Genomic DNA, 23,710 nt, shown 5'->3' with positions numbered 1-23,710 from the left:
TTAATTGAAAATATTTAAAAATTTTATATTAATGAGCAAAAGGCATTTTATAAGCTTTGCATGTCTCAAAGCAGGTCAAAATTTAATGCCCCAATTTTAATCACTTGGAGGTTTCCTGGGAGCCATAAGAGTTCTCTGAATAAACAACTTGTTGATAAAAAGAAGAAAGCACCATTATTACTGTAGATCAATGCAACCTACAGCTTGGGAAAAAATGTTGGAAGGAGCATTAATGGAGCTACTTAAACATATCTGAGGAAATATACTTTGAAATGCTTAAACTAAAATTTTATTATATTTTAATGTAGTTATAAAGGATTGCCTGAGTTGAGTGACTTTTGGATTACTGAAAAATATTAGATTGCATTTATCTTTACAGTGGTGGTATAGGGCAAGGGCTAAGAGCATGTACTTGAATTTAGCTCTGCCCCTTCATGAAAGGGCACTGAGCAAGTCATTTAACCTCTTTTTGTCTTGCTTTTCATCTGGAAAATGATAGTTATATTAGGTATATTATGGGACTCTCAGGAAGCCTAAAACCTAAGATTTTGCTTGGCTCAAGGAAGGGATTCATTGACATTGTGATCATATAATACATAAGTAAAGAAGTCTACGGAGAAATAAAAAAGTATTGGTTAGTGTCCGTTTTGTTCCATCTGCATTCTCTTTAAAACACCCAGTGCTGATGGTAAATTTCTAAGAATCCATTTCCTAAGTAGCCATTCCCCACCAGTGACAATTTAACAGAAAATTTTATTACATTAGGATTTTTATTGTGCAAAGGCAGTTTTAGCAAGTTATAATTAGTCAAAATAAATATGCTAGGCTGATAAAACCTGAATAGTAAGGTTTATATAAGAAATCAGAATACAGTTTCACCTGTTAATATTGTTCCACTTGTTCAAAGGCATAAAACTGTTTTTAAAAAGTTTTAGCAAGTAATTACATTTGTCAAAAGTCTTCAAAAGTATTTTAGGTAGAAATTAGGTGTTTCATTTATCTACTAAATTTGCTGAGTAATCACATCGGAACTACACCATAGCTTGCTACTAGATTATATTTGTCCTCTTAAATATTCAACCTAAGACCTGCAGAGAACAGATTCCTGTAAATTTCAGGAATAATACAAAAATACTTCATGAAATTAAGGAGCTCTACCTACATTATTCCATATTTTAGTCTGTTTGTAATTCACCTAAATTGCATTACTTAAAAATTAATACATTTAACTTTTAATAACTTAATATGGAACAGAGACCCATGCTTATTTGTGGTGCCTTTGCTTCCTAGAAAAAAAAGTCTATAAAATTTAAATTTCCCCCAGTTTCTTTTAACACTTAGCATAAATTTTCAAAAAGACTACATCTATGTTTATTATTCTCTAATACTATCTTTTGACTTTGGGAAGCAAAAGGAAAAAAAAAGATGTGTTTATTTTTAAGTTGCTTGTCTGACTGATGTAAGAGTGGAAGCTTATTATGAAGTGATTCATTAAATTTCTGAACTTCATCTACAGATGATGAAAGATGGAGCTGAATAAAACTGAACTCATTATACTTCATTTACTGTGAGCAACCTATACTTAAGGTATGCATTACTTTTAAAAACCTGAATTAAGAGAATGGCCCATTCCTACATTATGTGCACATCAATCCTGTTTTCTTTTTGTACAGAGTACATTAAAAAATAAAGAAGTTGCACAGATTTGCCCTCTATTTTATACATGAAGAAAATGTGGTTCACAGATATGAAACAAACTGCCAAGAATCACATAGCTAGTGGAAGGGGAGCTAGGAATCAAGCTCTGAAATGCTTCAAAATCAAGCTGAAATTCTTGCTCCTTCCATTGACATAAAAAATTAAAAGCAAAATCAAAGAATCAATGTTTTCTCAACAGAAGATCAGAATCTTAGTTAAAAATGTCAAGCCCAGCACATCATCCAACAATTTGTGATTTGTATCATTACAAGACAAACCCTTACTTCCCATATATCCCCATGAAATAAACTAATAAAAAGAAAACATTTACTAGTTTATGTTGGAAACAATAATAACAACGACATTTTGGATACCACTCTCTAACTTCTAAATGGCTTTCATATTTTGTAGTCTTATTTCCCATACAATCCTGTGATGATCCTTTGTATGTTTATAAAAGTGCAAACTACAACTGTCAGAAAAAAAAAAAAAAGATGTAACTTGCCCAAAATTGCTGATGTTAATGGCAAAATCTCACCCAGAAGGCAGTTCTTCAATCTTCTAATCCAAAATTTCTCAGAATCAAAGGACTATAGAGTTACAAACCTAGCCTCATATTTCTAACTATTGTTTGTAATGTCCAAAAGTAAAAGCTTAACGAAATTGAAAATAAAAAAGAATGATTATTCAGAAAATGAAATGTGGATTCATATTTTACTGCTATTTTCCTACATTAAGCCTATGAATAAATTTTTAAAAGGAGGCAGTGAGTAAGATATTTCTCAAGAAAAACTGATCGCTCATAAGGAAAAGAGACTCATGGAACACCAAGACATAATGATAGCTTCTTTTATTTTAACATGTATACCAATCCTTAGAAAGAAATATGAATACAGCTTTTAACTTGATATAACCATATAATATGAATCCATTTAGATTCTAACATTATTAAGAAACAACTAGATCAAAGGGATGTACATACTGTCAAGAAAATATTCAGAACATGATATTGATTAGGTGGCCAAATCAAATCAAACATCACTGATTTCATTTTGAAAGAAAAAAAAATGGCAATGTGTGAAGAGAATGGTTCTTTTTTAAATGAGGAGTAAAGGAGAATAGGTATGTCAATTCAGATGATGTTTCTTAGGAACATATGTATTCAGAGGAAAATAAAGAGTAAAAGAAACAGTGCATTTCTGTAGACTGAACAATCCAAGAGATATGTTAATTTCTACAAGGCCTATAAATAAATGAATTAGTTTTTATTATGAATGAAAATTGTATTTGTTGTAGTACAGAAACAAGTTGTAAAGTATTCAAGTCATCTAACTAATGAAATTAAACATTTATTCAGCTTGTACTAACAGTCCAGGCATTGATGTGTTTTGTGTGTATGTGTCCACCTATGTTACATTCACCACCTCTCAATCTCCCAACTTCCTCACCAAAATCAGCTTCTCTTCACAGGAAAAGAAAAACAACAACAACAACAACAAACCATGAAGTTTAGAGATGTGTGTCATATTCTGAAAGCCACAGAGTTGGAAATGAAAAAGCCAATATCTGAACCCAGGATTCTGATTCCTTATCACCATAACATGGTGTGTCTTGCAGTGACTTTCTTTATACATATATATATGTGTGTGTGTGTGTGTGTATATATATATATATATATAAACACACACACACACACACACACACACACATATATATATATATATATAATATAATGACTTTCTTTTTTAATATATATACATATTAAAAATAACTTTCATAAGGAAATATCTAAAACCTGAAACAACCGAATTTACAGCTATGGGATATGTGGAATCTAGTATTTAACACAGTTTCTAAGGAAAAATCAATGGTTACAGAGAATTTAAGACTTATTTTGTTATAACATTATAAGTGAGCATTCTTCAGAGCTTAAACATAGAATTCTTTTTTCAAATTGAAACTTGTTTTCAAGTTTTAGAAACATAATTGGCAAACGATTCACCCTTAAATTCACCCTTAAATTCATTCTTAAAACTTTAATATATCCATAGAAATCCACAGAATACTAACTGGAATGCATTTATTAAAAAGGTGCAATATATTTCTATTTTTTTTATTTATTGTCATTCCTATGATCCTCTCTCTTAAATGTATATTTAGTAGTCAGTAAATGCATTTTAACAAGGAATATTTTCAAACTTTGGAAAAGTGTCCTTTTCACATTATATAAGCATGTAACAATTGTAAGCATTCAATGCGGAATAGTTGTATAAATATGTGTATATGTATGAGATATACACACAGGTAGGAAATGAACAGGTAATTTGCTCCATTCTTGAATTTTCTTCAGAATATATAATAATAAATAAAATAAAGAGAAGAAAGCACTTGTTTTCTATTTTAATTTTTCAGTTGCTCAATGGTTTGCATACTCTTCTTTGACTCCTGGAGCATATCTCATATAATTAATGAGCACATCACAATCCAAACTTCTTGGAATAGAAAAGCCAGGAAAATAGATGAAAAGCACTGCCCCTGAGCAGGCTTGCCAGCATGCTACTAGCATTGGCAGAACTATTCCCTCCCCAGTAAGAAAAGCAGAGGCCCATTTAAAGTTTACATCAGTCTATTTCCCCTCCCACCTCTCAGGGAAGGGAAGAATTCTTCAGTGACAAAAGCCCACCTACTCAAAGGGGAGGTTAATTATTGCTACATAATTAATCTCACAAGAAAATTGTTAAAATTAATGAAGCAGTACTTAGTTAGAAATGCCCCATGAACTACTATAGAAATATTTGTTTACAAAAAACAACTACATGTATATTAATAACAGATCCTGTGGAAATCACCACAATTTCTATACACCAAGATTTATAAATAAAACATATCTACAAAATAAAGCAACAAAGGGGAAGACAGGAAGAGAGGGAGGGAGGGAGAGAGACGGAAAGAAAGAAAACAAAGTAGAACAGAAAAAGGAAGGTAGGCAGAAGGAAAGGACAAAGAATCAGAGAGCAGAACAAGTTTGTACCTCTTGGCAAGAACTGCCATGCTAGAAGGAATGTTTTCCACAGTTATGCAACAATCACGGCTCTACAGAAAAAGACCATAACACCCTCTTTCTCTAATTTTAAAATACAAAAAAAAAAGAAAAAAAATACTCAAGAAACTTTTTGAACAAATGTTGAAAGAATGGTCTCATAAGATTTTTTGTAGTTATCTTAGTATCAACTAATTCTTTGTTTTTTATTTATATATGACAGTGGAGTACATTACAATTCATATTACACATATAGAGCACAATTTTTTCATATCTCTGGTTGTACACAAAGTATATCACACCAATTCATGCCTTCATACACATACTTTGGATAATAATGATCATCACATTCCACTATCATTTCTAATCCCATGCCCAATCCCTTCCCCTCCAATCCCTCTGCCCTATCTAGAATTCATCTATTCCTCCCATGCTCTCCCTCCCTATCCCATTATGAATCAGCCTCCTTATATCAAAGAAAACATTTGGCATTTGGTTTTTTGGGATTGGCTAACTTCACTTAGCATTATCTTCTCTAACTCCATCCATCTACCTGCAAATACCATGATTTTATTCTCTTTTATTGCTGAGTAATATTCCATTGTGTATATATGCCACATTATTTTTATCCATTCACCTATTTAAGGGAACCTAGGTTGGTTCCACAGTTTAACTATTGTGAATTGTGCTGCTATAAACATTGATGTGGCTTTGTCCCTGTAGTATGCTATTTTTAAGTCCTTTGGGTGTAGATCGAGGAGAGGAATAGCTGGGTCAAATGGTGGTTCCAGTCCCAGTTTTCCAAGAAATCTCCACACTGCTTTCCATATTGGCTGTACCAATTTGCAGTCCCACCAACAGCGTATGAGTGTACCTTTTTTCCCCACATCCTCGACAAAACTTATTGTTGTTTGTCTTCATAATAGCTGCCATTCTAACTGAAGTGAGATGAAATCTTGAGTGGTTTTGATTTGCATTTCTCTAATTGCTAGTGATGATGAACATTTTTTCATATATTTGTTGATTGATTGTGTATCATCTTCTAAGAAGTATCTGTTCAGGTCGTTGGCTCAATTATTGATTGGGTTATTTGTTTTTTTTTTTATGCTTAGGTTTGTGAGTTCTTTATATACTCTAGAGATTAGTGCTGTGTCTGATGTGTGAGGGGTAAAGATTTGCTCTCAAGATATAGGCTCTCTATTCACCCCAAAGTTTGTTTCTTTTGCTGAGAAGAAACTTTTTAGTTTGAGTCCATCCCATTTATTGATTCTTGATTTTAATTCTTGTGTCAAAGGAGTCTTATCAAGGAGGTTGGCCTCTTTCATCACTAGATAGATATTCCAAACAAAAACTGAACAAAGAAACTATAGAACTCAATAATGCAATCAATAACTTAGACTTAACTGACATATAGAGTATTACATCCTATAACGAGAGAATACACTTTCTTCTCAGCAGCACATGGATCCTTCTCTAAAACAGACCACATACTATGCCACAAAACAACTCTTAGCAAATATAAAAAAGTAGAGATACTACCCTGTATTCTATCAGATCATAATGCAATGAAATTAGAAATCAATGATAAAATAGTATCAACTAATTCTAACCAGACTAAAACAAGAACATTTTCATAAATAGCTAAATTGAATTCCAGAATGTTAAAGAAAGTTCAGATACAGCTACCTGAATATACATAGATGAGTTCCATTCACCAAAATATGACACACTAACATGGCCATCACATTATCAGAATTGAATTACAGAACACATCAGCCTTAAACACCTTTTAGCACAATCATAATGACTATTCCTCCTCAACTAGACACTGAATAAGTCACATTAGGCTAGGTTAAGCTGCAATAAAAAGAAAAAAAATACTCAATGTTTCCAGAGAGGAAAATTATTCCTTGTTCATGCTTCACAGCCATCACAGATTTGCAAGAGCTTGGAGCAAGGGATCCTCTCACTTTAGCATTTCAACAACTCTGGCTAATAGAAAAGCCCTTTCTCTTTAGGTACAGGTCTTCATGCCAGAAATAAAGAGACTTTTGTGGTCTTACTTCAGAAATGCAATGACCCAGCTCAGAAGTAAGCAGCATCAGTTTTGCGCACAGTTCACTGGACACATTCATATGGTCCCATACAAAAATTAGTGGTCAATAAACACAATTGCTCTATGTGCCCAGAACTGCAGAAGTCTGAAAATATTTGGTGAAGAGTATTAATGACAATACCAACGGAATGTCAATGCTAATAAGTTTTTTTACTGTCTACTTAGAAATGTTCTTCAGTTGTGGGCATCCATTATGGGTGAATAATCAGAGGAATTAAAAATATCTTTCATTGCCCTAATAATTTTCATTTATTCCAAGAAACTTGGCAGTTTGTAACTGACTTATTGATGACAAAAGTAAATAAACAAACAATAAAAGGGAGAGCCAGAATGAAAACAACACAAACATAATACTTAACAAAAATTTTAAATTAGGGCTTCTGAATATTTATCAATGACAGAGTTAAAAGGATTCTAAACAAATATTCATATTTAGCTAGGAAAACTAGTATGTGAGCAAGAAATTTGCTTAGAGTAAGTTAATTTTGGGGGGAAAGGGGTGTTTGGGAGTATATGATATAAGATGCAAGTGTTTTCATGTCCAAAAGAATAGAGAGAAAGATGGAGAAATGTGGTGCTTCCATCATGTTCCACATGGATTCTCAAGGCAAACTGGCTCTAAGTATATTTTGAAGAAAGTGTTTGCAATGATAGAAATAAGAGGTAGGTCATGAGCAGGTCTCCTACTGGACAAGTGTAGCATGGAGTAGATAAGAAGGAATCTCACCTCTGGCCTGAACCCAGAATGGCTTCACTGTAAGTTCACTCTGTCAGAGGAACACAAATACATGCCTGGGAGAGAGACAGCCAATACCCACCAGACAGGATGAGACACGATGGAGAACTGGCCGAGATCACTGATGGGTATTTCCCAAGAGGGACCAAAGAGAGCTGAGAAGCACACAGAGAAGGCCAAGGGCTTGCATGTGGGTTGGGAGTCAGACCAAGACAAACCAGAGTTTTGTGCTGGGTAGCAGGAAGCAGGGTATAGAGAAAAATTGACCGCAAGTATATGGGCCCTTTGATCTAAACAAGTTATGAATCTTGTTCTGAGCAAAACATAGTAAAAACCAAAATGGTAGTTGTTACACATTCTTGGTGATAATAAGAATGAAAACAATGGTTTCTCAGAGGAAATGCGTTTGTAACATTAATTTCTTCTGCAAAGCATCATGGGGAGACTAAGATTTATATTTCTTCAGTGGTTTTCCAACACAGGAAGGAAAGAAAGACTGATTAGGCAGGCTTCTGTGCCTCCTGACCACCTCAACCAAGATACCCCTACATATGGACTTAAATATTAGCTTTAATTTAGAGAGACAAAATCAAGTTCTACTGCTAAGGGGAAAAGGTTGTATTATTTCATATCCTACCATTTACTTATTTCTAAATCAGTGCTTTGATTTAGTGGATCAACTTCTACTCTGCTTCTAAATTCCCACAGATCTATTTTTGTGGTTTCTGTGGTCTGAGGATGCAGAGGCCAGAGGCAAGCATATGCAATATTTATTATGCCTAGAACTCATTTATGCCCTTTGTAACCAATTGAACACCAAAATATAGTCATTGGAAAATTCCACGGAAACCACTAACGAGAAAAAAAGCCATACATTTTTAAGAGAGTAGAATTTTAATACACTTCAAGCAAGGCATTAAAAGATTGTATTCTGTGCAACTGGAACAGAGGTAATTACTTTCTCATATATGAAAGTAAAGCTTAGTGAAAATTTAAAAAAGGCCATTGTAACTGGTTAGTTTCTCAAGCATCACTTAAAAAATATACACTGTTCATCTTCTAAGTTTCAAAACCCGAGGTCTGCCAAAGAAAGCTGACCACAAGCTAACATGTCTGTAAAGGACACTGACCTCTCCGGGGAGCCAAAATAAACTGTAATTTCTCAGTCTACTGTGCAGAAGCAGATCTTTGCAAGTCTGCCAGATTTATATAGAAAGATTATATAAGTAAACAGACTTTTGTCTTCCCAAGGTGCCTTCTTTTCCAATATTATTATGAGTAGGAAATATAGAAAAAATATTTCCAAAATATCCAATGTACACTTAACTTTGGTTATTGTGTTACCAATTAAAAAATATAATAAATTTGTGTATCAGAATAAGTTCAGAAAGACAAAGATGAGTCTTTGTTTTTCGTTGTTTTTCAGACAGTTCTTTATCTCTTGTGCTCCTTTGTGGCTATAAAAAGGCAACAGATAATCATAAAGAAAAAATAAAATACTGTAATTTTACTTATGAAATTCTAAGTTTAGCTGCCATGATTTTTTTCTTTGGAATAAAACAAAGAAGTAATTTCAAAAATGTTTGTGTGTGTGTGTGTGTGTGTGTGTGTGTGTTGTTATTGTTGCTGCTGTTGTTGTTCTTTATTTGCTTTGAGAAGGATAGTAAGAACAAGAAGCAAAATAAAATTGAATTAGCAATGAAAATTCCATTTTCATTTTATCTTTATATTTTTATAATGATATAAAATTAGAACTAAATCTTCACCTGTCAGGAATTTTCATGTCTTATTTGAGAGTTTTGAAGTAACTTATTTTTACTTGTCAATCACACAGAAATATTTTTGAATGTTCAGGGAAGTTCAAATGTTCCAGTGTCACATTAGCATTGAAAACAATGTATAATTGGTATATACAAAGCTAGACATTCAAAAAACAGGTCAATATAGCAAAACTTTTGAAGACTCTAAATTGAAAGGAATTATTAATATAAAGATGTGTACATGTATATACTAAGTGTAGACTAAATATAAAAATTACAATTGAGATAAAATAAACTGGTTAATTGATTTTAATTTTCATTAATTCTTTAAGTTATTCATATTATTACTACTATCATTTATTTCCGTATTCACTTTGACTGTCTATGTGACAATCTGCAAAAAGATGTAGTATTCTACATAGCCTTTTGCACATTAAATGGAAGTCTGAAAATTTGAAACATTGGTTTCAGGTCATTCTCAGAGGTGATCAGAAATCACCTCACTATAACAATTGTACACCTCTGTCTTAGGGTTTTAGGAGGAAATAGATGCTGTCAATTAAGAGATACTGTCAATCTGAGAGGAAAATACATTACAGATCTTGCTAGTTCAGTTCTGAGAGTGGCTACAAGAGCCTCAAAAGAAGTGGCCTGATGGAAAACATTACCTCCAACAGAGGCACATACTCTACCCACAGCAAACCACCAGAGAGGAGCCTGGAGGAAGACACCCTAGCCTTGCTCTTCTTCTACCCTCAACATGTGTAAGTCAGCATACCATAAGATAACCAAAAAAACATAAAGACATTGATTCTCCAAAACACAGACTTCCCCAGGTAATAATAAAGAGGTAAAAATCCAAGATAGATCATCTTATAAATCTATACAGATCCTAAACCTGAAACACATTAACACGTATAGACTGAAAACAAACAAACAAAAAAATGAGACCCATATTTATTTCAATAACACATAGTGACTAGAACAATAATTTAATGAATCAAAGTTAATTTGTAAGGCTAGTCTGCATTAAGTGCTATAGCAAAGTATAGATTGATTATTTTCCTGGGTAGATTCCAGGTAATTTTTAAAATGATTAAATCTATCAAATATTCCCACATGATTCTGTCATGGGGACTCTTTTTTACATTATAGAGATGCTATTCAATATAAATTCCGAAATGAGTTGTGTTCAGATGAAATCACATTCCCATTATATATCTGCATATTAGGGTTATATTGATTGCATAAGATTTGGACTTAGTAATGTTGAAAGAGCCTTATAACTGTCAATTTGTGATTCAAATTCAAGTGCTTCAGAAACAACAAAAAAAATCTATGGCTATCCAGTGTTCCAGTTTTTCATTTGAACCAACTTGTGTGTTTTGTCTTAGAAAAATGAAGACACTGATCTTTAGCATTTTCTGCATTAATTGATGCTTGCTAATGGAAAAAATAATATATGACTCACATAGCTATTGTCCAAATAAAACAATATGTGCAATAACACTTTGCAAACTGGAAAGCATTTACTGAATGCCATATTTTATTATATTCTGTTAATTTATAAAATTCTCTACTCTCTTAGAGGAGATATGTATATGAAGTTTTTCTTCAAAATGTGTTTTATTGGAGAACAAATTATTACTGTTAAGATATTCAAGTGCCGAAATTAATTTTTTGAAGTTTATAGATTTTTTAATCACCTTAAAAGGAAGGAACACCAATAGTAACTCACCAGGAGAGTACATTACCAAGGGAAACAAATATTTCCAGACATTCCTATTACCTAAACATACCTATTGCTAAAAAGTGATTTCACCTAGTTATCCTTCTCTGGTCGACTCCCCAATTTCCTTAATGCTTTTTATAATGTCTGAGTGAACTTAACACTATTCTAAATACTGCAATCTGGTTCCATTAGTGTTCTAATGTCATTCTTATGCCCATTTTGTTCTATTTTTCCAAACAACACTCTGTTCCAAAAGAAACTTGCTATTTAAGAAATAATTTGAGAATAATATATCCAGGACTAGGTCAGCAGGTAAATTATTTCATTTTCATTTAATATGGTAGAATTCAAACAAAAACCATTTGCCTTCACATTTCATATGTCCTAGGCATAATGAATATGCAATAGGTAGTTGGTTTAGGGGAAAATGCTCATCAACAAACATAATTTTGGAAAAAGCTTTTATTCACTCAATTAATTTTAAGATTAACTGCTGCATATCCATGTTTTTCCTATGCATTTATTACTTGCTGCACTTTCTGTGCAAACTAAATATTTTATTAACCATTAGCAACTTGGTTGCTAAGTCATTCTCTGCAAGTCAATAAAATTCCTACATCATAGTTGCAAAGGTAACTGCATATAGAGCATACAGCATTGTGTGGAGTCTTACAAATGACATATTATAATTTGATTTAAAAAATATTAGAATCTTCAAATTACTACTAATAATGTTTTGCTTTCTTTTCAATATCTGAATATGTAAGCCTTACAGAGGATTTTGAGGCTCAGTGGTCTATAATAACTGACCAAAATTCCGTGAGGGAAATACCAGCAAAGTCACAACAATTTTTATCTCAATGTTTTAATATAGACTAGCATTTCAATATAATTCCCTTTCAAGCAAAATATCAAAACATAATCTTCATTTTGTATAATTTGGCAAAGATTAAAATACTTGGAAACAATTTAACTTCAATAGTTCTGCTGCCCATCAGTAGTGATGACCAAAAGATCCCTCTCTAGACCTAGAATGATTTATAGTGTACCAACTAGATCAGTTCCAGTATTAGTCATCAATATACATGAAGAACAACATAAAGATGTGGAAATGCTATGCTGCCTTTTCTTTATCTCATACAAAATGTACGCACATCTGTGAGGCTTAATCAGTCTTTGTTAACTGTCCTAAATTCATAGACAAGTTCAAATAATTAAGTGACAATCTACATCGTTGTTATCAACTCTTTATGGTTTATAGCCAAAGAATAAAATCAGTTTTTTAAAACAGAATTTAAAAGATAGGGTAAAGTCAACCTGATATACTAAATACCATACAAGGATGATACATGAGACAAATGAGAAACAGGAAGAAGATTCACAACTGTACCAACTGTAAATGACATACTTAAATAAATTCCTGCTTCACAAGGGAATATCAGGAGCAGTTTCAAACTCAGTCAGAAATTTCCCAGTAAATATTTATTTCACCTACAATGCACAGGATGTTAAGAGAACCCATGTTTAATGTACGGACCTACCATTTATCATACCGGAGACTACACTTTCTAAACCAAACTATTTTATTATTAACAGCATTCCTTTGAATTCAATCTGTTCATTAGAGTTTCATTCATATTCACATACAAATAATGGAAACCTTTCTTAAGATTTCCAAACCAAATTCCCATTCTATACCCCAGGTTTACACTCATTAATGAAAGGATTCTATACACAATACATCAGGGCTAAGTACTCAGTAGACTCCTAATTCCTAAATAAATGAATATCTGTATAACAATGAAAATACCAAGGAAAGAAAGTTTTTAAACCAATGAAAGTACCTCTCTCTCCCTTATGTCCTCTCCCTCCCTCCTTCTCTCTCTCTCTCTTTCTCTCTCTCACACACACACACACACACATACACACACACAAACTCTCCCACATTTAAAACAAGGTTACAATGATTCTCAAAACTTTGCAAGTCCAATTGTCAATAGCATCACAGAGTGATGACTAAAGTCACTTCTTTGCTGTCACTCCTTCCCCAATCCAAAAGTGAAAAAGTAAAGATAAAATGGAGCCCAACCTTGTATATGGAAAATTAGTTAAGAGGTAAAAGAAAGCAAAACAAAAAGCCCAAAACAACAACAAAACATGTGGCGCACTATGGGAATTCAGTTTAATATTTTTGATGTTAACATTTTCCATCCTAGACACATGTCATCCATGTATAGATTATGCCATTATGCACAAATTATAAAAATTATAATGTTAAACACATAGAAGAAAACTGTATAAGAATATAAAAATGTGTGAAATAGGGGCTGGGGTTTTGGCTCAGTGGTAAAGTGCTTGCCTGGCATGTGTGAGGCACTGGGTTCGATCCTCAGCACCATATAAAAACAATAAACAATAAAGGTATTGTGTCCATCTACATCTAAAAATATTTTTTTAAAAAATGTCTGAAATGTAATGTGAAATAATTAAGTGTAATGTGATCTTTTTATCAGAAATTATTTTGATCCATCAGATATTGGAGAAGATTTGATAGGGAAAAAAAAGATGTTGATACTTATAAAGGCCCTCACAAAATTGAGAAATGTGCCAAGTGTTTTATATGTGCAATGTCATTTGACACAACATTTCATTATGATAGGTATCACTCCCATTTTATTAATAAGTCAAGTGCTGTCATTTGTCAAGGTGCTACAATTGTCTGAGTCATTCTTAGGACTGAAGTCTACCATACAACAAATTATTCTTTTCATTTCAATGAAGTGACACACCTAGAAAAGTTTAATACTCCTCTGATATCTTATTAGCTAATTGAATTGAGAAGAAATTTCCACAGGCACTGACAAGAACTATAGTATCCCAAGCTATTAATTTTATTAGTTTTTTTCTTTCATTCTTGATGTAATTTCCTATTTTTCTGTACCCTGAAAAAGAAGCATTACTGAGCCATACAAATATGAGAAGAAAAAAATAGTAGCACAAAGTAACAGTCATGTGGAAAGGCAGATTAAAGTATGGCTCTTTGCTTCATGATCTAAAAACCTTGTAAATATGCTAAAAAAAAAAAAAAAGACAAGTTTACTTTTTAAAGAACTGTGATTTCTGATTCAAGGCCTGGTTGACTTTTGTAAGTAACAAATACCAGACTGATTATAAAGATAGCTATACTTGATAGAATTAGCTATATCAAAATATCAGTTCAAGAATATAATTGATTCTTGTAGGAAATGAAGTAAAAAGAAGGATAAAATGAAGTTAGATTCTAAGCAAAGTAAAATTCCTATCTCAATTTTGGGGAAAAATTAATTTCAATTATGTTTGTCTATAGCTGTAATAAAATCTTGCTGAAATGCACATTGGGAGATGTGCAATCAAGGCACATGAACTATGTACACAGCACAGTTAACTTCCATTTTAACGTCCCTCTTAATATTTTCTATCTGTTGCTTACAAAAAATATGCTGCATCATTATAGAGATTTTTTTTCCATTACACACTACATATATGAACTACTTTCTAAATTATCTTCCAAAATTCTAAGATAATAAAATGGAAAAATTATGGCATTTTACTTGACCAGACCTATTATTTTATCTTTGTTTTTACAATATCTTTATTTTATTTGTTTATTTATTCATTTATTTAATGTGGTGCTGAGGATCAAACCCAGTGCCTCAAAGGTTTGAGACAAGCACTCTACCACTAAGCTACAACCCCAGCCCAATTTTATCGATATTCTGCTCTTACTATATTTATAGTTAACAGTCAAGAATTAATAAAAAAGCACTGAACTAAATGTGCAAATAATCTTTCCCACATTCTTAAAAAGTGATCGTATATGTTTATCTTAAATTCTGGAAAAGAGCATTTGAGAAATATTATTACTGTTCAAGAAGAAAGAACTAGACAGAGAAATGAAGACAGAAACTGACACATTCTCTTACCACTATTTCTTTTTAGATGGTCATGTAAGGCAAATCATATTAATTATTAATATTTTAAAATAAACATACTGAATTAAAATATTTCTCAAAACTTCATTCTTGTTCTTTTAAAAATGTTATTAAAGAAACCCTTAGAGATCAGGAACTGCCATCAATAATACATTAATGGAATTGGAAATGAAATGAATGGTATTCATCTTCCCCTAAGTGGGGGAAGTAAAAGGCAACTACTCTCCTAAAGTGGTATATTTTTTATTCTTTTGATTATAATTGATTTGCTATCTTTCCTAGAGTGACATTTTAGGAAAAACATATTCAGTACAACTTTGTACGTTCTGATAAAGATTGCGGGATCATGGAAGTTAGTCACAAAGGAAATAAGATCAAAGGAGTAGAAAGACTAGGGTGAAAGGCAGCTCAAAAAGTAACGCCAGGGCAAAAATAGCAGGAAATAAATGAACATTCCTCAAGATTGTAAGCATGTGCCTAAAAGTGTGCATGCCTGTGTGTGCACACATGTGAGCTGAAGTTTAGACAGGCACAGATTGAGGCTTCCCCTGGGTGGTGGAATGTCAAGGATTAGCAGAGGCAAAGGGGGAAGACAAGTGAGTGTGTGTGTTCAGATTTCCTGGAATCTATACAGGGATCCCAATTTCCTTTCACATAAGTAGAGCCATTGATGTAAGTAGGAAACAAAGATTCCATTAAGGCTCATTATGTGATGTAGATATACGGGTGTGGGATTTTTCTGCTCAAACTGTTTTAATTATTTATTTTAAATGAAGGGGTAAGAAATAAAATCTGAGGCCACATTTTATATTTTAGCTATGCAGTCCAGAATCTTCAATAAAAGAGTCCTTTAAAGTATACTAAAACCTTCAGGAAAACTGAGATTGTTTTATGAATAAATGTCCCCAGACTTGTATCTGAAAACCAGGTAAACACTGATGTTATCTGAGTTTCCTTAAAATACATATATTTAACAGTTCCGCATCTCTTTTTTTCTTAATATTCCACCCACCCTTCCTTAGCATCTCTCTGAGCTATACTGTCCTCACCACCCTATCTCCAAAATCTTGAAACCTATGTACACGTATATATCCATTATATGTAGACAGGTTTAAAAAACTACCTGAACTATGACATCATTATTTTTCATTTTTTTTAATTTACTTAATTTCTTGATTTCAAATAAAAACTGGGGAAATTATAACTAAGTTTCCATAAGTATATAACCTCCAAATTTGTTGAATATGGTCTTCAATAAGAAGATCTTAAATCCACAAAAATTTAGTATTTGAATGAAGCATCTATCCAATAATTTAATGTGTTGTATTTTGTAATTATTGGTATTTCTACAAACTATAATAGTTTTCTTCTTGTCATTTAGGGTTATGAAATTCTTCAGCACATGCATGTATTATTAAAGAACATTGCAGTAGAAATTCTCTCTCAAAGTAGGTATCCCATTCCAGAGAGTTTATTGCTTCCTCAGCAATCACAAAATATGATTTTTTAATTCCGATGGAGAGAATCATGATATTCAACATTTGGAGTAGTTTTTCATCACCACTAGCATTACACAAAGCAATCTAGAGTTGCATTGAATTAAGTGTGAGAACTCTCCTGCCAAATCTATGTAGTAATACAGGCAGAAAAATTTCTACTCAAGGCAGGCCTTCTTAGTCAATATTTATTACAATGAACAAAATGGAAATCAAAAACTATGGAGAGTAATCCTGTCTTTCTTTCTTTGATGACTTATTGGGTGTTTTTCCATAGAAAATGTGAAACATCAAGTAATATAAAATACAGGTGAATATTTTAAAACTGCATTTTAAAATCAAGAATTAAATATTATAATAAGAAGATAGCTTGACTAAATTAAATATAAGCAATATAACTATATGCAATTATTAACCTCAAGCCCTATGAATATCATTATAGGATAGTTTGTTTGAAATGATATCAAATAATTCTTTCATTGTAATTCATATATCATTTATATCAAATATTTAAGATTTAATATACTTTGCATAAATTTGACTAAATTAAGAGTCTAGATTTTCACATTCCTTTCCTACAATGTTTCATAGCCAAGATATGTTTTATTTCATTCAATATATTCATTCAATGAGTCCAAGAATTCTGTAGTCTATATTTTATAAGAATTACCTACAAACACATCAGTTACAATTATGTCACCAGGAACTTCTTATCCTTACCTTTCTGACTCAGAGTATCTAAATAATTAAAAGCACAAAATTCAGACTTCTGGGAATATATACCATACAATTTTACTGATACTACATAAATTCCTCCTTGTTATATAAATTTCCTAATTCAGCTCTATCAACATAATAATTTCAAAATAATTATTTACTTGTCTATAGAAACATCCATTTTCATTTTGACATCCAATTAGCTACAAGAAATATACGTTCTTCCATGTGATTTAAACATCTAATTTCTAAAAATTACTCTTATTTTCATTCACTTACAAATCAAATGGTTGTCTACTACAACTTCTATAAATTCTAGCACTGTCTTAACCCACATCTCATGACCATGACCAGCAAAATGGTTGAAAATCATGCATACAACTTTGGTTTTTTTCCCCTTGATATCTTTCATTAAAAGAAAAGCTGCAAAAGTGGATTCTCTCTCCTCTGTCATAACCAGTCAATCTGCTGATAGAATTTTAACCATTAAAGAAATAGATTTCCAAATTTTATTAAAATGGCGACAAAGCAGACAAAAAACTCTAGTTTCTGATGTTAATTGGTTTTATTAGCCAGCTTGTAACATCACATTTTCTGTGTGTACTGTAGCTTCTTATTCTAGGGGACACTAATTAGTTTTAAATGGTGTTAAATACCATCCCTGCAGTTGCAAGTGCTTCTCTGGGATTTTTTACCAGAGAAAAGAACTCCTGTAATTTAAAACTACTTTGTTTTCTTCAGTCACAGCTGTTAGTGAAACACTGACCTGTAGAAATCTTGAAAGGTTTTCACCTTTCTGTCACTGTCATTAGCTAGCATTTATTTTCTTAACAGGTCTTTTCCCCTTGTGCCATTGCTCTACAGTAATTCCCATCCCCCAAATTGCAGCCAGCAGAGAAACAGCATTAAACAAGTTAGGCTCTTCTCTGCCCCCTCCCCCTTCCCTCCCTTACAAAGCCTTGGCTACCCTTAAAGAAAATTCTCCAACAACGTGTCAATTTTACATTGGTCACAAAGACAACTTCTGTTGGGGGAGGGGGAGGAAAGAGGGACTGGAGCTTGGCTGTCCCTTTCCACAGACTGGGATCTTTGTGGTGATCAGAAAACATTTCCTGCATAAGAAATCAACACACTCTCTGGTTGCAGGGATGGGGAGTAAGAAGGAATATGTATCAGCTCTGCCCTCAAAGGAATGGAACACAGCCATTAACCTTCCAAACAAGAAAGTCATTTTCTCAAAATATGTCATGCTTTCTTGCATTATTAAACATAATCCACAATCTCAAATCTTCTGATAGCTCTTCCACTGAGGATTGGGTGAAAGCCACAAATCACTCTTATACTTTATTTTTTCTCCGCATTTCCGTTGCACTGTTTTTTCCCCCTCCCTCTGGCTCACCTCTGAGATGTTCCCTCTCTCTGTGTATATCAACAGGAAACTGAGAAGACAGCAAAACACCACTTGCAAAATGCAGATCCCAATTCTTTAAAGATCAGAATGTGTATTAACCTGCAGGAGATTTCATAACCCCAAGACCTGACCCAGACAGTTTGCTCCCCCAGTGTTTCTCTTGGCCCACCAAAGAGCAAGAGTGCCAGGTTTATTGTACAAACCACCTTAAACAGAAGTCTGGCCCCGGGTACCCCTATTTTCAGATGTTAACAAGTCTCTTGGTCCAAACAGGTTTGCCTTGGAGAGTTACCTTTTGGTCATGTCAACCCAGCTCAAAGGGGTAAAAGGATAAGTTACACAGGGAAAAGCAAGCGAAAGGAACCATTTGCTGGATTGGAGCAAAAGGGAGAAGTCTGAAAATCCATTTCACAGGTGGGGTATGTGTGTGTAGGTCTCTTAAGAGGATGCAGCTTGAAAAAAGGCACCCCTCTCTCTCTCCTTCTCCTCCCTGCCAACCACTAGTACAACCTGGCTTCACATTTCTGCATCTCTTTGATCCTGAATATTCCACCTGCACTTCCTAGGCATGTCACTGAGCTATACTGTCACCATTCTATCTTCAAAATCTTGAGACCTAAAACAAGCTTAAGAGACATTCATCAGTGTAGATCCACAAATCAAATAAATCCAAAGATGGCAGAGCAAAGGAGAAATGATTAGGTCTGAGTACTGAAACAGCACATGTCACTTCCATGCCACAAGCCTCCCCCTCCCTTGCTGGCATCCATCTTCCCCAATTTGGGGGCACTTACCTTCTTTGGGTGGTCGTTTGGCCTCCCTGGTAAGATTGCAGACTTGAGTGGTTTGCAGCTCCTGGGTCAGGCAGCCCTCTGTCTGCTCATTCAAGGGCAACACGACGTTATTTAACAAAACCAGGGACTGGTCATCGATCCCCCACTCTCCCAAATGCTGAGGGCAGGTGCATTTTGTATACATGATCCCACATGATTCTGTTCTCCCATTTTCTGATTTTAAGCAGCTCTCCAACCAAGTGCATAATACATGGCAACCAAACTGGCTTGGGCTCACTTTGTTCAATACCAAAAACTCAAAAAAAGATTTCTGATCTTCTTCCCCTTTTTTCTGTAATCCTGGGAAATCAGATGGAAATACCCGACGTATTTGAATAAAATTTTTATCATATTGTAGAAAAACAAAAGCATTCTTGGAATTGCAGAGTTGCATTATAGAATGATTCTTTCTTAAAAGATCCTTTATTTTTTCATGGGAAAAATGATCAAACTGGTAAGCCAGGAGGGAAAAGTTAGAGCAGCTAAGGTCCTTTTTGGAAAATTTCAGGTAAATGCTATATTTGGTTGGATCTGGATTTTCCAGCGTCCAAGTGCAGTTTGTAAAGTTTTTGGGAAACATTTCACTTACAGAGTACGATCCATAAATGACTCCCTTCACCAAAGTTGAACACCAAAAGTCTTGGGCAGCATTAAATCCAAACATAACCAGGAGATAGGTGGAAAATATATAAATCAGCAGGTTACGAACAGCCTTCATCCTATGTCATTTGGCCTGTAAAATGGCAATGAAAGTAAAATGCAAGTCGGAGTCTACAAGCATTGAAAAAATAAACTCCTTCCAATATTACAGCCAGCTGTTTTCAAGATTTCAGTGAAAAAAAAAATCCTTTTTATAAAAAAGGGCAGGTAATTTTTATTTTATAACGCTGGGAAATTATCTGTTGCTGTGTGAACAGCGCCCTCAAGTGGCCCATCACAATGGTCAAATTCTCAACATTCAATTTAAAAATAACATTTAATAGATTATTAATAGGAATGCCCTAATTTATCCACCAGGGTTTCCTCCACAACCATTATCATTCTATCAAATGAAGAAGGAAAACATGGGGTTTAAAATATTATAACCTAAATGTTAATCATTGAAACATTTTTAATCAATCTGTACAAACGTTTCTCTCCCTCAGTCTTCTGTCTGCAGTAAACATCACACAAAATCTAATCTGATAATCTGGGAGCAGCTGTCACCACATTATTTCTTTTCTCTTAAATGTGAAAAGTAATTACAATAAATTATAGCCACAATTTTAAAAGCACAAATGATAATTTGTTCCAGATGGAACATCATCTCCCAAATGCCCCTACTTGCCTTTTCAGAGGCTACCATGTGAACTGATAAGAAATTCCTGTGCAAAAACAAGAGCTTTCATGTGGATTAGTAGAATATTAAAGCCACCATCTGAGAAAAGGCATAGATGGACAGATACACAGGGAAGACTTGTTGTTCAGCATCACCACTGAACCAGGATTTGAGGCAGTCATTTCAATGTGACATGCCCTCTTGGGATACATAAAGTGGATCACTGTATTAGTATCTGTATCCAAAGGCGATGTCAGTGAAAAATCCCAGAACTGCAGTAATTGAGCTGGCTTCTTTTAATTTTTTTTTTTAAATTAGGGTTATTGTGTCTAGACTTATCTACTGTAACTTAAGATTTACACATGGTAGATAAAAGATATTAGCATTTTCTTTCCTAGTAGATTTCAATTTTCAAATAGCTCTCTTTCAAACAACAGCTCCAAAGCTCCTCTTCTCTTCTTTTTAATTTTTAACCCTGGACCTGCATAATAAAGTAGTCCTTGATTATATTTACCTCTGTAAGTTGTTATCCAAAAATAACTTGAATATTTTTCAGCTTTAACCTTTAAGAAGTTATTTCTTAGAATAAATGACACTGCTTTTTGGTTCAGCCTTTGAGCTGATAAAAGTGATGCCAAGTTAATTATAAAAGTCTTTAAGCTGCAGTCTCTTCCACTGTTCTGTAAACAGAGACAGACATACAGACATAGATAGTTAAGAGTTTTCATGCTTTTTTTGCTTGGGTCCTCTTTGAACCAAAGGATAAAACTCTCTTCCTTCCCATTGCATAACACACACCAACGCATGCACTCCAAATCCAGTGACCAAAGTCCCTGAAGATAGATCTGCATTTTACAGATTATAATTTGAATTCTATGTTTTGGTATGGGCAAAAACAGCCCCAACTCTAAATCTCTATATAGCAGCAGTTTAAAATAACGCTAGAACTGCTGGGACTATCAAAACTGTGTTCTCTGTTTCAAGCATATAGCTGAATGAGTAATGCCTTTCTTCTTAATAAAGATTAAAGATTAACAAATGAGGAAAGTTGTAGGAAATTCTGTAAATAATTTAATTCTTTTTCTTTCTTTTCTTTCTTTTTTTTCTTTTTTTTTTTTTTTTTACTGTAGCACTTTGCAGGCAATGCAGGTCTGCGCAGTGTTCTTCAGGATAGTGTGTAGGCGTTGAGAGCCAATGTGACAATAAGTGTCTAAATTAGGAATTCCATCCATGAAAGGGGGCTTCATTTTATAATAAGGAACTCAAAAGGAGGTCGAATATCTTTTCCTTATGAAATTGGTACTTTTGCTTCCATTTATTTGACAGAGCATGTCTGCAATGCTGTGCTCATCAAAGATTAGAAAGAGTGAGGAGATAGCTTGGATTTTACTTTCATGCCTGCTCAAGTAAGCATCTCAAATATAATGCTTCTTATTTTTAACCAGCCTTGCTATACAATCTTGTTTTGTTCTAAATAATAAAAAATGAATCACTGAATCCCCCCCCCCCCACACACACACACACCTTCAGACTGCAGGGCCTGTTCAAAAAACTGTATTTCCCTATTGAAGGTAAGGGGGTGTCTAAGGGTTGTCCACCGAGGTTTCAAGGATGTTATATTTATTTATTTATTTATTTATTTATTTATTTGTCTCTTACTGAGAAGCAAACCGGCATTGAGTTTAGCTATTCTCAAAACTGATTTTCTGGGTGACACTTTAGTTTAGTTGAACATAGACGGCGCCATCACTCCACTGATTTTTTTTTTTTTTTTTTTTTGCCCAACAGAAGACCCAATGCCTACTCTTTAACTTCCTTTTAACCTAAAATTTTCCCCCATAAAATTACCTCGATCACGCACAACTACCAGATTTTCCGGGTCTCTCTAACTATTCCTTCGGATCCAGCACATTTCTTGAAAGCCAGACTTCTCTAACTTTTCAACTGCTGCGTTTAAGTAAATGCAGGCAGTCAGATTTGCTCGCAGTCTCCCCATCCACCAGCAACAGCCTTTCCTTTCCTTGCTCTCCCTGCCCACACACCAAGCCTAGAGCCCCTCGGTGGCGGCCCCCCGCACAGAGAAGGTGACCCCTGGACCCCTTTCCTTACCTTCCACTCCGAAAGCTCAGAGAGGCTCTTGCTCTAAGACACCAGCACAGGCACGCGTCCCAGCAACAGCCTTTCCTTTCCTTGCTCTCCCTGCCCACACACCAAGCCTAGAGCCCCTCGGTGGCGGCCCCCCGCACAGAGAAGGTGACCCCTGGACCCCTTTCCTTACCTTCAATAGGGAAATACAGTTTTTTGAACAGGCCCTGCAGTCTGAAGGGTGGGAAGTAAATGCTGGACTTGATCATCTTTCTCTTTCTGTTTTTCAGCACGGACCTTGCGCAGCGGGAGAGCTGTCATTTCAGCACCAGGATTCAGAATTGATCCAGTCCGCTGCAGAGGGGGGCATGTCTCAGCTCCCATTGCTGCGGGTCTCGCCTGGAACAATAGTAGTTTTTCTCAGCAAGGCTGCAATTAACATCTTATTTGTTCAGGCTCCGTACAGGCTTTGTCGGGACTGCGGTGAGGCAACCGAGGTTGGGAATCTTGCATTGCTTTCTGCATGGCAATGGGATCGTGGTTGTGGGGTCAAAACTTTTGTTTTGTTTTGTGGTCTTAGTGTATCTTTTTCTTTTTCAAGTTTCCCTAGTAACAAGTTTGGGGAACGGGTGGGAAGAAACCCGGGAAAAGCAAGAGAAGGACCTGATTCTCCATGTAAGAGGGAAGGAAGAGATAAATTTCCTCAACCCCCCCCCCTTTATTTATTTATTTATTTATTTATTTAAGCTCTTAAACAGTAGGCTGATGAAGTATTTGATGAACTAGCTTCAAAAATG

At 34.3% G+C, this 23,710-nt stretch overlaps 1 protein-coding gene across 3 annotated transcripts in view; it reads right to left on the bottom strand.

The window, feature by feature from the left end:
* The window catches only part of Adgrb3 (adhesion G protein-coupled receptor B3), a 673,514-nt gene extending 650,508 nt beyond the window's left edge, over positions 1-23,006 (bottom strand). The window contains exons 1-3 of one of the 3 annotated variants that reach the window (XM_015487894.2): positions 22,938-23,006; positions 21,343-21,508; positions 19,472-20,243 (exon numbers count right to left, since the gene is read on the bottom strand). In XM_015487894.2, coding sequence (XP_015343380.1) covers positions 19,472-20,228 — 757 coding nt within the window. In that variant the 5' untranslated portion in view covers positions 20,229-20,243; positions 21,343-21,508; positions 22,938-23,006. Of the gene's footprint in view, positions 1-19,471; positions 20,244-21,342; positions 21,509-22,937 lie in introns of those variants that run through there. The other 2 variants (XM_015487895.2, XM_048805610.1) reach the window with 2 other exon arrangements.
* Between the last annotated feature and the right edge of the window lie 704 nt (positions 23,007-23,710).

The sequence above is a fragment of the Marmota marmota genome, unplaced genomic scaffold (genome assembly GCF_001458135.2).
Source record: "Marmota marmota marmota unplaced genomic scaffold, marMar, whole genome shotgun sequence".
NCBI classification, from domain to species: Eukaryota; Metazoa; Chordata; class Mammalia; order Rodentia; family Sciuridae; genus Marmota; species Marmota marmota.
This window is presented reverse-complemented; position numbering and strand designations above follow the sequence as displayed.